This window comes from Erythrolamprus reginae, chromosome 4 (assembly GCF_031021105.1).
Source record: "Erythrolamprus reginae isolate rEryReg1 chromosome 4, rEryReg1.hap1, whole genome shotgun sequence".
Taxonomy (NCBI): domain Eukaryota; kingdom Metazoa; phylum Chordata; class Lepidosauria; order Squamata; family Dipsadidae; genus Erythrolamprus; species Erythrolamprus reginae.
Genome location: NC_091953.1, coordinates 102,606,095 through 102,621,392, shown reverse-complemented (window position 1 = coordinate 102,621,392; position 15,298 = coordinate 102,606,095). Strand labels below are relative to the sequence as shown.

The window sequence follows — 15,298 nt, the reverse complement described above, 5'->3', positions numbered from 1 at the left end:
CTTCACAGGCTCTGGGGAGACTACTAGGCCTACCAGAAGTAAGGAAATGTGCCATTTCTGGACTCCAGATGGCCTTGGGGGTGGAGGAGGCCATTTTTGCCCTCTCCCAACATTGAATTATGTGTGTGGGCACTCATGTGTGTGCGATAGTGCATGCGCATGTGCTTTCGAGAACCAAGGGGAAAAAGGTTCGCCATCACTGTTATAAACCATTAATGTGCAAATAACCTTCAGCATCTTTTTCAAACAAAAAAGCCGTTTATATTGCATTTATTGACAATTAAAATACAATATTTCTTTATTAGATATTTTAGACATAATTTATTCAAACAAACCAGCAGTTTCTTTTTTCAGATCCACAATTAGGGTGCAATAAATATAAACTTATGTGTCTTTGATTAATAGCCAAGGCTTTACATTCTTTACATTTTAAAGGAATATAATTTTATGAAGAAAGCTAAATTATCCACTTATTTTTGAAAAATGGGCTCCATTTTTTATTTAATTTATTCTAATTTTGAAGTCTACCTTACAACCATTGATAATCTAATTTTCTCCCTTTTCACTTCCATTGTTCTCAATATATGCCTTTACACATATCTTCAATTGTAATATCTCATGTTTTAACAAATAAGATGTGGACAATTTTTAAAATTTAGCTATTGTTCCAAATACCACATTCTTCATATTTTTGGCTGCCTATCAAATAAATAATAGACATAAATATATTTATAGTCTTTCCTATTCCAAGAAAATGTGAAATCATGGAAGAAATTCAAGATCATCTGGTTCAGCTCATAAAGATTAGAAGATCCATGACAAGTTTTCATGGGGAATGGTTTCTTCAATGTCCAGTAGCCCATATTATTGGGGTGGGTGTGTATGCTTTAAGGGATGTGTATGTTTTAAGACCAGTGATTCAGCCATCCATCATGTCTGCCTTTAAAAAACTATGACACTTGGCAATAGAAATAACCAAGCTGTACTTTCTGATACAGGCATCACTTGTGTATTCTGGTCATGGTGAATATTCTAATTGTGGTGAAAATGAGTATTACAATCAGACAACCGGAATGTGCCATGAGTGTCCACAGTGTGAGCCAGGAGAAGAACCTTATATGGTGAGCTTTCCACATCATTGTGATGTTCTTGAGGTCATTTCTTCTAAAGGTGCCAATTTGAAAAATGCATCATAGAAAATAACAATTGTTGTGATTAGCTCCTGCCCCAAGGAATGTGGAGGTGAATGTGGGGGAGACATCCACATGCCGCAGGCCTGTTTTGCTCCCAGTAGAATCTGCTGACGAAGTCTCCTCTGACCAAGGAAGCGTGAGTGACAGGGAAGAGGGGAGTTTGGCAGACAGCCCAGGAGGAGATCAGTCATCTGTATCATCCCTGGATTCTGAACAAGAATTAATGACACATCCACGCATGCATAGAGTGATGCATAGGAGACAACAACTGAAGGATTATTACAAGAGAAATGAGGCCACCTGTGGTTGGGTGGGGCTGCTATAATTAGTGCTGCAGATAAAAGTGCAGCCTGGTGTTTTAGCCTCATGGCAGTTTATCTGATTCATTGTTTCGTCAAGATCGTGGTTTTTGCTGTTCAGGATTGTGTGTGTGGACTCTCTGGACTTTAGAATTGGACTCAATATCCCAGTTATTGGGTGAGCAATTGGACTGCATTTAACCTGTGCCTTGTGTGTACCAGAAAATCCCTTTGACATTTAAAAAGGGAGCTGTTTCTGTTTTTCTGTTTATAAAAACTTTTGGGTTTTCCTTTTATCGTGTGGTGTGTGTCTTCCTGGACTAATTACCCTGTAATTATGGGCGGTTGAGACACGCCGGCAGAACAAACAATGTTATTAAGAAATGTGTTCAAAATATTATAAAACGTATTTTTGAAGAGCATCTGTTTTCATGTAGCTGTAGTGAATGTGTTTTCCATGCAAAAGTTGAAAAGAGATGTTCCATAAAGAGAAAAAAGGACCATATCTTCTTCCTTGAATGCGTGTGTGTGCATGCGCACTCACACACACACAAACACACACACACTGGAGATGAGAAATCCTGCCTCCTAGCCAGAGCAGTAAACAAGATCAGACTAAATAAGTTTGGCCTTCCTTTATAAAGGCAATTTCTGATCTGTACTGAATCATATCCATAAGCCAACAAAAGCACACTTTTTTTTAGTCTTGTTCAACAATGGCAGTCAACAATGTCATTTTCCCTGTGGTGCAGGATATCATTATTCTAAATTTCCTCACTGTCAGGAAAATAGCCTTCACAGGACTGCTATAAAGTAAGAAAATAGCCGTTGTGTTCCAAATAGGATTTTTCAGACAAGGTTGGTGAGTCCAGCAAAGCAGGAACAGTTTCTCTCCAGTGCAATTTCCCATAATTACTTTGCCTTAGAAATATAATTATCCCTGGCAGCATTTTTTTTTAATGGGCACCATATTTTGAATAAGAGAATGCAACTCTGTCCTACATAAACCTAGCAGTACGTAAGAGATTCTTAAAACCTCTCCTTCGGAGAAATAGCAGTAACAGAGGATTTTTCCCTGATATTTCATCCCTGTTCATCCTTTGTACATCACCGTCTTTCAGCTTTTGAATGCAAATAAGCAGGAGAAATGCACAGTAAAAGACCTTTGCTAGGGTCTCTTTATGTTCACGCTGAAAACTATGAGGTTTTAAATGCCCCTTGCCAGATCTTAGGTAACTGTAGTGCTGAGTGATTAGTGAACTCCTGTGCCAGTAGTGACAAAAACCCAAAGAGCTAAAGAATATTTTTAAAAACAAAGGATGGTCAACATTATGATAAAAATGTGTGTCATAAAAGCTTAGTAAAAAAGAGCAAACATTACTGTCTACCAGAAACAAGAAACAAGCCACAAACACCTAAGGGAGGAAGACAAAGAGGTTCTACAAAGACTAGGTGCCACCCCAAAGAAGGCTCCTCTTTTTATTAGATTAGTCACAAAGGAAAGTCATGCCAGGTCTTTTTTCACTGGATTGAAAGCACACTTCATATTTCCTTCAAAACTGAATTTGGACAACAGCGCTATAAAAAGACCTGGGTATCTCTATTCTGTTCTAGACTGAAGTTATTATTTAATCCAATCAGGAAGGCAAAACACAGACTACCAGGCAATAATCTGCCAAGCAGGGCAGTGGGGAAAAAGAGGAAGGGTCATCATCAATTCTGTCTGTGTCATTGAAAAAAACTGGATTATTTGAAACGCTCTTGTTCTCACAGACATGTGGGTATGGCACTAGAGATGAAGATTATGGTTGCATCCCGTGCCCATCAGAAAAATTTTCTAAAGGTGGATATCATATTTGCCGGAGACACAAAGATTGTGAAGGTTTCTTTCGGGCGACTGTGATGACACCTGGAGATAAAGAAAATGATGCTGAATGTGGGCCTTGTCTCCCTGGGTAAGGATTTAATTACCATCTAAACAGTCTTCATTCTGTGCTTCCTCCATCTTTCTTCACTCATTTAAATCTATGATAGTGATCTGTATATTAGTAATGAAGGTGTCCCCAAACATTTGTGTTAAAGAAAGGAACAAGAGTATTAAAGCACATGAAATATCAAGTCAAATGCACACTTGCTTGTTCCTTAAAATTAAAAACCACCACCATTCTGAAACTTTTATTTTCACATAGAAAGCAATATGAAAACGTAGTCCTGGGTTAAATCCTAATGATTATAAAACTAATTAACCTACCAAACTGAAGTGAAATGAAAATGTTCTGTGTTTCTGAATCCAGGCACATTTTTTGCAGATATGAGGGTGGTCTTTGCATGAGCCACCCCTGCCAATAAATCTATAGAAATAGATTACTTAAAATTAAATCCACATGACTACTAGATGACATAGGAATTAGTTTTCTGTATACTTTTACTGCCATCTCATGGTTATCCAGAGTTTTGCAACCCTAAGTGCTTTCCCAATTCTTAAATGACCTCTAATTCTGGGTCCAAACCAAAGCAATTAGTAAAATAGCAATGTTTCTTTCTTCCCTAATTACAAATAAATGAATTTTTGCTTAGCATTCATCATAGTATTATTTCAGGTTTTGCTAATAAACATTTGAAGCTAGAGAGAAAGTATCATAAAAAGCACATAAAACCTGTTTCCTAATCAACATGAATACATTGATGTTTTGCCTTGATATGATTATCATTAGCAAATGATGGGATAAATCTTAAGTTCCTTCCCACTTAATTTTTGTATAAAATCCAAATTGAGGAATGGCAAATATCTTTGTGTATGCCCAGGAACACAGGATATTGCCAAAGCTCCTATAAACTCATTGGGTGTTTATTTTAACTATCCTGTTTATCATAACCAGGTTACACCCTTGATTTTTTTCCCCCAGTACCTAAGGATATTATTTTTCTGTCAGTTAAGGCCAGGCTCTGTCTGGAAGAATACCTCTGCCGGAAATTTCTAGTGCAGAAAATATTTAATTTTAGAAATGTGTTGAACTTTACTGCAAATTTTGTGCACAAATGTATGTTGGATTAGACTGATATCAGTCATGCCATGGGCTTTCAAGCTTGATTTGACTAATCTTATGAGGCAGTGGAGAAGGGACCTTTTTTAGTCAAGCCTAGGAAAATAGATAATATTGAAGCACTTAAAGTAGGGTATTTATACAGAAATTAATTATTTCAACCATAGTTAATATCAGTAAATCCAGTTTTATTACTTTTGCCTTGTTTGTTCTTTTTTTACAGCTATTATATGTTAGAAAACAGGCCTCGGAATATTTATGGGATGGTTTGTTACTCATGCTCAATGGCACCTCCAAACACTAAAGAATGTAAGTTGGATTCCATTTTAATTTTATTTTCCTTTAAATTTAACTCAAATTTTAGGCCATTTAAAATACTATGATGTTGTATATAGAATCTGTTGACTGGGCAAAATTTTGGATTTTTCATAATTCTATTTTATAAGAATGGAGTTTATATTTTCTATTATAAAAATCAAAAATTCCAATGCAGAAAACACCAGGTATAATACTTAAATATCCATATATCAAATCACATTCAAACATTTGAAGTGTATTACTTTTTCCAAAAAAAAATCTGTATTAACAAACATATCAATATTAAATTCATAATCATACTTCAAGGTCCCCTCCATCATTTTACAATTCCTGCAAAATGAAAAAAATAGCCATCCTTTTGGGGGTGAGTCGATATATAAATCTTAGTTTATAATCTTTAATAGTCTATAAAATGCTGTTTATTTGGAATGCCCCAAATTCATTTCAACACAATTTTATGCACACTGAGAAAATATGCACCAAAGACAAATGCCTTGTGTGTCCAATCACATTTTACCAACAAAGAATTCTATTCTATTCTATTCTATTCTATTCTATTGATATTATAATCAGGAGAATTTAGTCTTCCCTTCCTTCATGCAATTGCATAATTCAAATTCAATGATAATCGATTACGGTCCCAATATCTTTATTCATTCGACTATTGCCCTATGAATTTTCTACTTCAGTATTGTATGTGCATTATTTTGACTGTAAATTTTGGCAAATTGCTAAGGGATGTGATCTGGCTTGCCAGGAGTATAGAGGTAAAAGTAAAGCAAGGCATAAACAAATAAACAGATTGAAGACAAATAACTTGCCATGGAATATAATAAAACTTTTTATTTTATGGATCTCCTTTAATTTAACTTTGAATGCAAAGGGGGGAAAAACCCTGAATTTAAATTAGTCCAAAGCATTTTTACATAATTTTATATTGAGTGTGTAACCTTGGCAATTTAAAACTTCAACTCCCAGAATTCCCCAGCCAATATGGGTAGCTGGTGAATTCTGGAAGTTGAAATCCACAACTTAAATTTACCAAGATTGAACCCTGGTTCATATACATATTTCTATAATTTATGCTACAATTATGTAAATTATATAAACAAAGCAGCAGATGATTGAAAACCTATAGATATTAGGTGGTCTTGGCTATAATGAGATCTGGATTTATGGCACTGATGGAGAAATATGGCCCCTTTATGACTTGTGGACCTCAACTCCCAGAATTCCTGAGTCGGCATTCTGGGATTTGAAGTCCACAAGTCATAAAAATGCCATAGTTCTCCACCCTTGTTTTATGGTGTAAATTATTGCAAGCAGTGCATCAGTTAACTGTCCTCACCAGACAAGGAGGATAAATAATAATAACTGAGGAATAAGGAGTGTTAAATATGTTCTATACCTTGAGCTATTTATAAAAATAATACAGGTGAAATAAAAGTATAAAGAAATATTTATAAAATGTCCTAAAAGAACATGTAACAAAGGGATTTTTTTTAAAAAAATGGGGGAGAAATATATTTACACTGCCAGGGAGAAACTAAGTAAAAAATGTCAGGGAACTCGCTCCAGATTCACTGGATCATCAATTTAATTCACAGCAATAAATGTCAGCACAAAGTCACGTTACAGATAGTGAATGCAGGCACAGCTGAAACGGGCCACCTAAATAAAACTGGTTTATTAACATTGCATGAACACTATTTGGATTTCAAATGAGCATCCTTAAAAATTAAAGGTACACTATATTTCACAGCTAGTATTGCTTGGAAAATGCTTCCCACTGTTCTAGCAAAGACTTATTCAAAATCACGGGTACTCGGTTGGGCAAATGAAAATGGATGTCATTTTTACATAATATACTGTATAAAATGTTATTTAATGCTACATTTTACTTAAACTATACACATTACTTTGCCTCTTAAGCTGAGAGATATTTATTTCATTGTATTAGAGAACTGAATTTCCTGTTCAGTTTGTCTGGTGTCTCTGAGCTATGCTAAGATTCATATTCCAGAACTGCAGAAAAGTAATACACTGTATTTTTCAGAGTATAAGACACACCTTTTTACACACACACCCCAGGGTGAAAACTTGGGTGTGTCTTATACACTGAATGTAGCCCCATCCAACCACCACCACCCGTTGGTTTCTGCCTGCCAGCAATTTCCCTCCTTGCAGCAAACAGCATCAGAGCCTGATTAGCACAAGGAACTGATTATCTGCTTCCTGACACTCATCTGATTGATTGAAGTTGGCGGCAAGCCCACATGCTAAAATAAAAGTGAAACTAAAGTTGCACAGGGCAGTTGCAGTTGCAATTGCAACTTGCAACTTGCAAAAGCTGCAACTGTTGCAGAGAGAGGCAAAGGCTGAAACTGGCTGTTTGGTTTTTGCTGCAAGGAGGTAAGTCAATAATTATAAATGTTTATAGAATGTTCAAATTATTAGACTTATTTTTTAAAGACTGCCTTATTATTGTTCGAGACCAGTGTTTCCCAACCTTGGCAACTTGAAGACATTTGGACTTCAACTCCCAGAATTCCCCAGCCAGCGAATGCAGTCCAAATATCACTCTAAAAAGACAATTAAATTAGAGGATTAATAATATTTGTATTGCTCCTTAGGATTTGTAGAAGTATTCACATTCCAACGTTTCAGTTATTTGTTTTTGTACTTACCTTTGGTTTTGTTCTTATTTTTAAAAAACTTTTGTTTCTTTCTAGTATTGTTTTAGTTCTTCAGTAGCCATATAGTATTACAAAAATTTAAAAAGCAAACCCAAATTTTATTATAGCAAAACTTTTGTCAACTACACCCTATCCAATGCATAGAGAATAATACTGATAATACTGATATACACCTCTTTCAGCATAAAATAACATATTGCTGATGTAACAGATCAGTCTGAGAAAATGTGTATTATATTTTTTTAGTCCTCTAGCTAGCATGTCTTCTTTAAATCAATCAATAACTAATTTCTGAAAAAAATGTTTGAGATCATAAATTGCTTCTCTGCCTCAGATAAAGATGGGTAAATATCTCCATTCAGTCAGAAAAATGTGCCAACTCTCTATTTCACATCTCAGCGGGATAAATTGAATCATATAAAGTCATCTTTTAAATGGATAGGAATCTCAAATAATTGGTCTCTCTTCATGAAAAGAAAAGCAGTTCAAAGTTGAGATTTTGCAAGAAACCAGCAAAATGTGTAGCAAATTTGTTTCTTATTATAGGCACAGGCGTTACTTCTGGTGTGTCAGCCAGTTTCCCAAGTACTTCTGGCACAAGTACCCATTCTCCTTTTCAACATGTGCACAAAGGTAAGAAAAGCAGCTCTTGATTTAATTCTTCTTTGTAGTTAATAGCAGGCTTTGCAGTACAGTGCAGTGCAGTACAGTAGCCTTTATAACGTCAGCTTGAAGGAAATTTGGCAAACACAATGACACACAACTAGAAAAGACCAAATGAATGTTTCTGGTCTATTACCACTAGGCTTACTTACTTACTTACCTATTCATATTCATTCATTCATTGCCCCGGAAACGGAGTAATGATGCTGACACAGTGTATGGGTTAAAAATAAGGTCAATTTATTAAAGTAACATAAATTTAAATAACGTAAATTTAAATACGCAAATTTAAATATTCAAATTCAACTATAAACAAAGGACCAGCAGAGGCCAAAAACTAATGGGCGGAAATTCCTGCCAAAACCTTCCTGGGCAACATTGGACAAAAATTCCTTGCTGAACCAGGTGAAGGTAGCCACCTTCACCTGGATCCAAGCCACGCCCCTTGGCGTGTGGGAGGAGCTCACCCTCCAATCCCCGAGGGGAATTGGATCCGGTGAGTCCCATGGGCATCCTCTCTCCAATCCCCAATGTTGTCAATACCTCTAGTTCTTGGAGAGAGTCGGTCCATCACCCCTTTAAGAGATGCCCAAAGGAGCATGCGCGGTTGCTCCTACTGCCCATTTCCGCCCCTAACCTGCCAACCCCAGTGACCAGAGGGAAGCCTAATCAGTACTATAAGGCACCGCACCCCCTAACCATTCCATCCGTACTGTCAGTGTGGAATAGGCGAAAAAACAGCCGCCTCTAAAGGGGAGGCCGCAAAAAATTCCTATTCGGCCCTGAAGCAACCTCTTCAGACACACTGTTGATAGCGGAGGGTGGGCGGGTGTTCGCTTCAGGATCCAAGGAGGCAAGGAGGAGGTCCTGCTCAGACCGCCCTTAAATAGGGCGATCCAGGACCTCCCCTCAAGCCCAGAATGCAGTGCGCCATCCTGGCGCACTGCCAAAAGCCAAACTTCCGGTTTTGCCAGAAACCGGAAGTTCGGTGCTCCGCAGAGCTCAGAACAGCGTCCCCTTGCTCCGAGGCAATTTCGGCCGGCGGTTTAAAGCGCTGGCCATGCATTTCTTTCTTTCATTCATTTATTCATTCCATTTCTAGAACTACCTATCTAGCTAAGTGACACTGGGAGTTTATAATTGTAAAACTGTAAAACTGTTAAAACAATTGATGACAATAAAAACATTCTAAAAATAAATATATACCACAGCCCAGATAGCTAAACAATTAACAACAACTAAAAGAAACAGGGCTGTTAACACAGCTTCAGACGCAGTTAGATATCCAAGTTTTTAAGCATTAGAAAAGCCCCACAGAATTGGGGCTGTTCTAATCTCCAATGGGAGAAAACCCCATAAAGCTACAGGAGAGTATAAAATTGTAAAACAGTGGTTCTCAACCTTTCTAATGCTGCGAACTCTTAATACAGTTCCTCATGTTGTGGTGACCCCAACAATAAGTCTAGCGCCAATTCTCCCAACAGAGCTTTGAGCTGATTGGCAGGAAGTTCAGAGGGACGCCCCCACTGTAAACGCCTGATTGGTCGGATTGTAAAGATACGTTCCTAGGTGCCAGAATAGAAACTTTAATTCGTAACACCATGGAAAATTTGTTTTCCCCCATGATCTTAGGCGACCCCTGTGAAACGGTCTTTTGACCCCCCAAAGGGGTCCTGATCCCCAGGTTGAGAAGCACTGTTGTAAAAGAAGAGGCTGCAATCAACAGACAATCCTCCACAATGGCTTCTTTTCTCAGATATGAGAAACTCTCAGAATTATTCTTCAGCAATCAGTCTACTGCAGTAAAGATGAATTATATGACTTTCATTTGCCAATGGATGTACCTATTCAGGGAAATTAATTTAGTTGCGTTATCTCCTTGGGTGTAACTGACTTGGAAAGGAGAAATTTAATGAAATGTAGCCAAATGAACAAGCTTTTGGCTGCTAATCCACCAGATCCTTGTTTAGGAGACATATATATATGGAAATGATATGCAGCCTTGTAATTGGGGCATGTGGTTTATGAAATCAGCTTTTTGTTCTGATCCCAAGAGTAATCATCACTGTAATGTGTGAAGAATGCCCAGCAATTTCATTAGTTAATTGCAAAGAGAGTGAGCGTGCTGTACTTGCATGGAAGTAATTTACTAGGCATTTAGTGAGACTTCTACACTAGGGCCTTTTATGCATGAATGGGGAATAGCCGCATACAATAAGTCAGGGTTTTCCAACCTTGGCAACTTGAAGATATTTGGACTTCAACTCCCAGAATTCCCCAGCAAGCATTTGCTGGCTGGGGAATTCTGGGAGTTGAAGTCCAGATATCTTCAAGTTGCCAAGGTTGGGAAACACTGCAATAAGTCTCCGTTTAAAAATATAAAAATTGGGGTTTTGTTTTTTTCCTGAATTGAAGCAATTTTATTTTCTTTGTCAGTTGCATGTTTCAAACTGGCACAAAATGAAAGCCAACGAGCTGCAGAAAAATATATTGAGATGCCTACATGGCACAAGGTTGTTTGTTTGCTGTTTATTTATTGAAATTTATCTGGCTGTCCAACTCCCGCTGTGACTCCAGGTGGCTTATAGAGTTATTCAAAGGGTAATTTGCTAAAGCTGAAATAAGAATATTTATTTTATAATAATGCCAAATCCCAGTTGGAACCTCTGGCTGACTGTGTGATTAACCATATAATACTAATAAGTAAATAGAATAGAAACAAACAAGCAAATAATAAAATACTCCACCTAACCTCGCCCTACAGTGAGATAGGTAGCAAAGAAATGTAACAAAATAAAACAACCGAAATTGACAAAATAATCCATTGCGAAGAGTCAAAGAACCAAATAGTAAATCCATTTCTATTGAAAATTCAAGTCTTACTTTTAGGTGACAATTCTAAAAAAAAAGATGGTAGTTGCAGAAGGATTTCAACTCCAGCTTTGATCTTTTCATGGCTAATACTAAAAAGACTGAATAGACAAACTGGTATATCGGTGAGCCATTATAAAATGTCCACAATTTGCAATGAATGTCATATTCTGAGATGGTATTGACGAGTGAGGATAGAGCATCCAAGACTACATTTCTCTTATTGTTATTTTCTGAATGAGCTCTGTGAACAATGCTCTGTGGAGAATGGAGATTGAGAGAGTGTGAAGACAGATTGCAATCTGAAACATAGAAGTTTATAAAGGCCACTGCAAGCAAAGAACAATTCAGTTGACTTAAAATACTATACAATATGGCAATACAATCCTAGGTGTAGCTACTGTATATTATTAAAATGATGTGAGCTCTACACGCTAGACACGGAATGTAACAGATTGGCTGCTTAGAAGGGAAAGGTTTGACCCAAGAAACTAGGAAGTTGTTCTCCCAATTCTAACCACTATCATTTGGCCTGCCAGAGTGTTTCTGCAGAAAAATACAGTTCTTCATACACATTTAGTTCTTCATCTTTGCTCTAGACAAGTGATGGTGAATCTATGGCATGGGTGCCAGAGGTGGCACATGGAGTCATATCTGCTGGCACACAAGCCATTGCCCTAGCTCAACTCCAATGTGCATGTGTGTGCCAGCCAGCTGATTTTTGGCTCACACAGAGGCTCTGGGTAGGCATTTTTGGCTTCCAGAGAGCCTCCGGGGGGTGGGGAGTGGCTTCAGAGAAGCTTATAGAGCTTGGGGAGGGAGAAACATGAGCCTACTGGGCCCACCAGAAGTTGGGAAAAGGCCATTTCTGGTGTCCAGAGGGTCTATGGGGGAAGGGGAAAGCTGTTTTCACCCTCCCCGGGCATTGAATTATGGGTGTGGGCACTCATGCATGTGCAATAGCGCACATGCACGCTTTTTCGGCACCTGGGGGAAAAAAGGTTCGCCATCAATGCTCTAGACACTTAGTTGGCTGAACTTAGTAGAATTTATTTTCATAATAAATTGCCTTTGCATTTAGTGCTGATGGTTTCCATAAAGATGTGATGTGATGTGCTTTTATTAAAGCTCTTCTATTTAAAAAGATGCTTTTCTCAAAGCTAAGGAGGTTGTTCCTCATCTCCCTGGACATCTTTGGAATCTGCTTTGGCAGATTGGAAGCCTTCTTAAAAACCTTTTTAGGAAGCTGGATGGGCAGTGCAGAATTACATTCCATTTTCTTCAGGGAAGTTTACCTTTTAAATATGTTCAGTTTGATTATATTATCCCCAGTGAACTGTTTAAGAGTACATATAAATGTACAATACAAGTACTTGTACGAGGGTCACCCAGAAAGTAATGCACCACATTTTTTTCTTCAACAATTATTTATTGAACACAATGAAACTTACACACAAGAAAGAATGATGTTTCTTCTACACTCTCTATTTTTCCACATAATCTCCATCCTGTTTTATGGCCTTCCTCCAGTGAGACACAAGGGCATGTAGGCCTTGTCAGTACCACTCCTTGTTCTGGTCACAAAGCCATTTCTGCACTTTGCGAATCACCTCTTTGTCATCCTCGAAATGTCTTCCACGACTAACTGTACTTCTGTCAACTGTAGATTCTCCATAAACTGTACACAAACGTTTGTGAATATTCCCAGACTTTCTTTCTCTATAGTGAGAAATTCAATGACGACATGTTGCTTGTAACGTACATCATTTACAGATGCCACTTCAAAACACTGCTGCAGCTACACTATCTATCTGAAGAAACAAAAAAATTAAACAATTCAAATAATTTATATCTAAAGTTTCGCATTCATACCATTACTGTAGGCTGAGAAAAAAAATGTAGTGCATTGCTTTCTGGGCAATTCTCCTATTAAAGACAAATACTCTTGGGTTGACTTTCATTTATTCTCAAGGAATTGTAAATTATAGATCTGGGCAATCTACAACCTCTAAGGCGTGTTCAACCTTCAATTCCACGTTTTATGCTCCCATTTTCAGCACATACAAATCTAAAGACAGTAATCCCCCAATATCTCATATCCTCTCACTAGGGTAGTGTCACGATGCTACTGCTGTGTGCACTACAGTCCTTAATTAAACGAATAATAATAATTTTAAAACACTATTAAAATTAGGCTAATAATTACAAACTCGGTAGGTTCAAAATAACCTCCAATGAACTGTTTGATGGATTTTGTTATTTAATTGTTGCTTTTAAGTAACTGTAGCAAGCAAAGCACCACCAAAAGGAAATTGTTGCTTTCTTCAAGCCTACAGAAGGGCACCCTAATTTAAGATGGTCCTGGTACTACCTATGAGATAATAACAAAACATTGGAAGGATTTTTATCTGCTTTAGAAATATTAGATTGATCCTAGATATATTTATAGCAACAGCAATAGCATTTAGATTTATATGCTATTGCTTATATGCTTTTTAAAGCCCTCTCTAAGCGGTTTATAGAATCAATATATTTCCCCCAACAATCTGGGTCCTCATTTTACCCACCTTGGAAACATGGAAGGCTGAGTCAACCTTCAGCCGGTGGTGAGATTTGAACTGCTGAACTAGAGCTAGCAGTTAGCCGAAGTAGCCTGCAGTGCTGCACTCTAACCATTGTAATCGATTAAATGAAGTAGTTGATGGTTAACCCTGAAAATGTTTTTAAATTAGATTATTTCTCTCCCCTCTGCTTGTCGTTCTAGGAGATCTTTCTGGACAAGGGCATCTGGCAACTGCTCTTATCATTGCCATGTCCACTATTTTTATAATGGCGATTGCTATTGTGCTGATCATCATGTTTTACATCATGAAAACTAAAACTTCAGCTCAAGGTAACTGTCAATTAATTGCAAAAATCACAGTTTTGAAATTGGGGAGGGGGAAAGTTGCAGCAGAATTTTTAAAAGGTGAGCTGGCAGTTGCAATGACAGAATTGGAGTGACCCTTCTGTTCATGGGCTACAATGATGTAACAAAAGGATGGATTTTTGATCATGCTGTATTTGTTCATTCATTCATTCATTCATTCATTTATTTGATGCCGCCCATCTCTGAGGACTCGGGGCAGCTCACAATATATAAAATATATAGTACACAATATTTTAATCCAATCAACTAATTAAAAATCTAAACCCTCCCCCCAAAAAAGACCATAAAAAATCATTCCATTCACTCCAATTCTCTCAACATATTCATTGGCTAGGGGGAAAAGATCTAATTGCCCCAGGCCTGGCGGCATAAGTGAGTCTTCAGACTCTTACGGAAGGCAAGGAGGGTGGGGGCAGTACAAATCTGTGGGGGTGAGCTGATTTCAGAGAGCCGGAGCCACCACAGAGAAGGCTCTTCCCCTAGACCCATCAAATGACATTGTCTAATTGACGGAACCTGGAGAAGGCCGACTCTGTGGGACCTGACATTCTGGGATTCATGCGGCAGAAGGCAGTCTCACAAGATTTGCCAACTTGTTTTCAAAATGCTTGATGTAGGTGATGCTGACGAGTGATCTTAATAAGGTGTGTATTTTGATCTTACAGCCTGCTGCACCAGCCAGTCAGTGAAGACGGTAGAAGCCCAGGCCAATGTACAGGAAGAAAAAACAGAACCCCAAGGTTGGGATTGTTTTGTAATTTCCGCTGTTTAGACTTCAGTGCCCACAGGGCTTACATTGCTTTCATGTAATTGCATAAGCAGCGCCAATTGTTAGTGGAAGAGTAATTGGAAAGGCATCGAAAACTAATGAAAATTCAGGTCTGCATTTGGTTATTTATGCATTCTTACCTGCTTGGAGAAGCTCCAAGGCAATTGTATTCACAACTCAAATGCCGGGTGGCTGTTTTGCATTTTTCACCACTTTGTTCTTTTCACATTCTTTTCCCATTGCAGAAAATGGAAAAATTTTCTCTGAGAATGATGAGTTTGGAAAATTGACAGCAGCTCCAGCTAAGGTTGTCAAGAGGTATGTGTTATCTAAACCAGTGTTTTTCAACCAGTGTGCCGCGGCTCACTAGTGTGCCGTTTGACACGGTCAGGTGTGCCGCGAAGCTCAGAGAGAGAAAGAAAGAAAGAGAGAGAGAGAAAGAAAGAAAGAGAGAGAAAAAGCGAGAGAGAGAAAAAGAACAAGAGAGAGAGAGAGAGAAAGAGAAAGAGAACAAGA

At 37.9% G+C, this 15,298-nt stretch overlaps 1 protein-coding gene across 1 annotated transcript in view; it reads left to right on the top strand.

Annotated features, from left to right (window-relative positions):
* The window catches only part of EDAR (ectodysplasin A receptor), a 34,786-nt gene that overhangs the window by 2,093 nt on the left and 17,395 nt on the right, over positions 1-15,298 (top strand). The window contains exons 2-8 of the mRNA XM_070751846.1: positions 999-1,121; positions 3,266-3,447; positions 4,760-4,845; positions 8,097-8,183; positions 13,852-13,977; positions 14,679-14,753; positions 15,028-15,100. Coding sequence (XP_070607947.1) covers positions 999-1,121; positions 3,266-3,447; positions 4,760-4,845; positions 8,097-8,183; positions 13,852-13,977; positions 14,679-14,753; positions 15,028-15,100 — 752 coding nt within the window. The remainder of the gene's footprint in view (positions 1-998; positions 1,122-3,265; positions 3,448-4,759; positions 4,846-8,096; positions 8,184-13,851; positions 13,978-14,678; positions 14,754-15,027; positions 15,101-15,298) is intronic.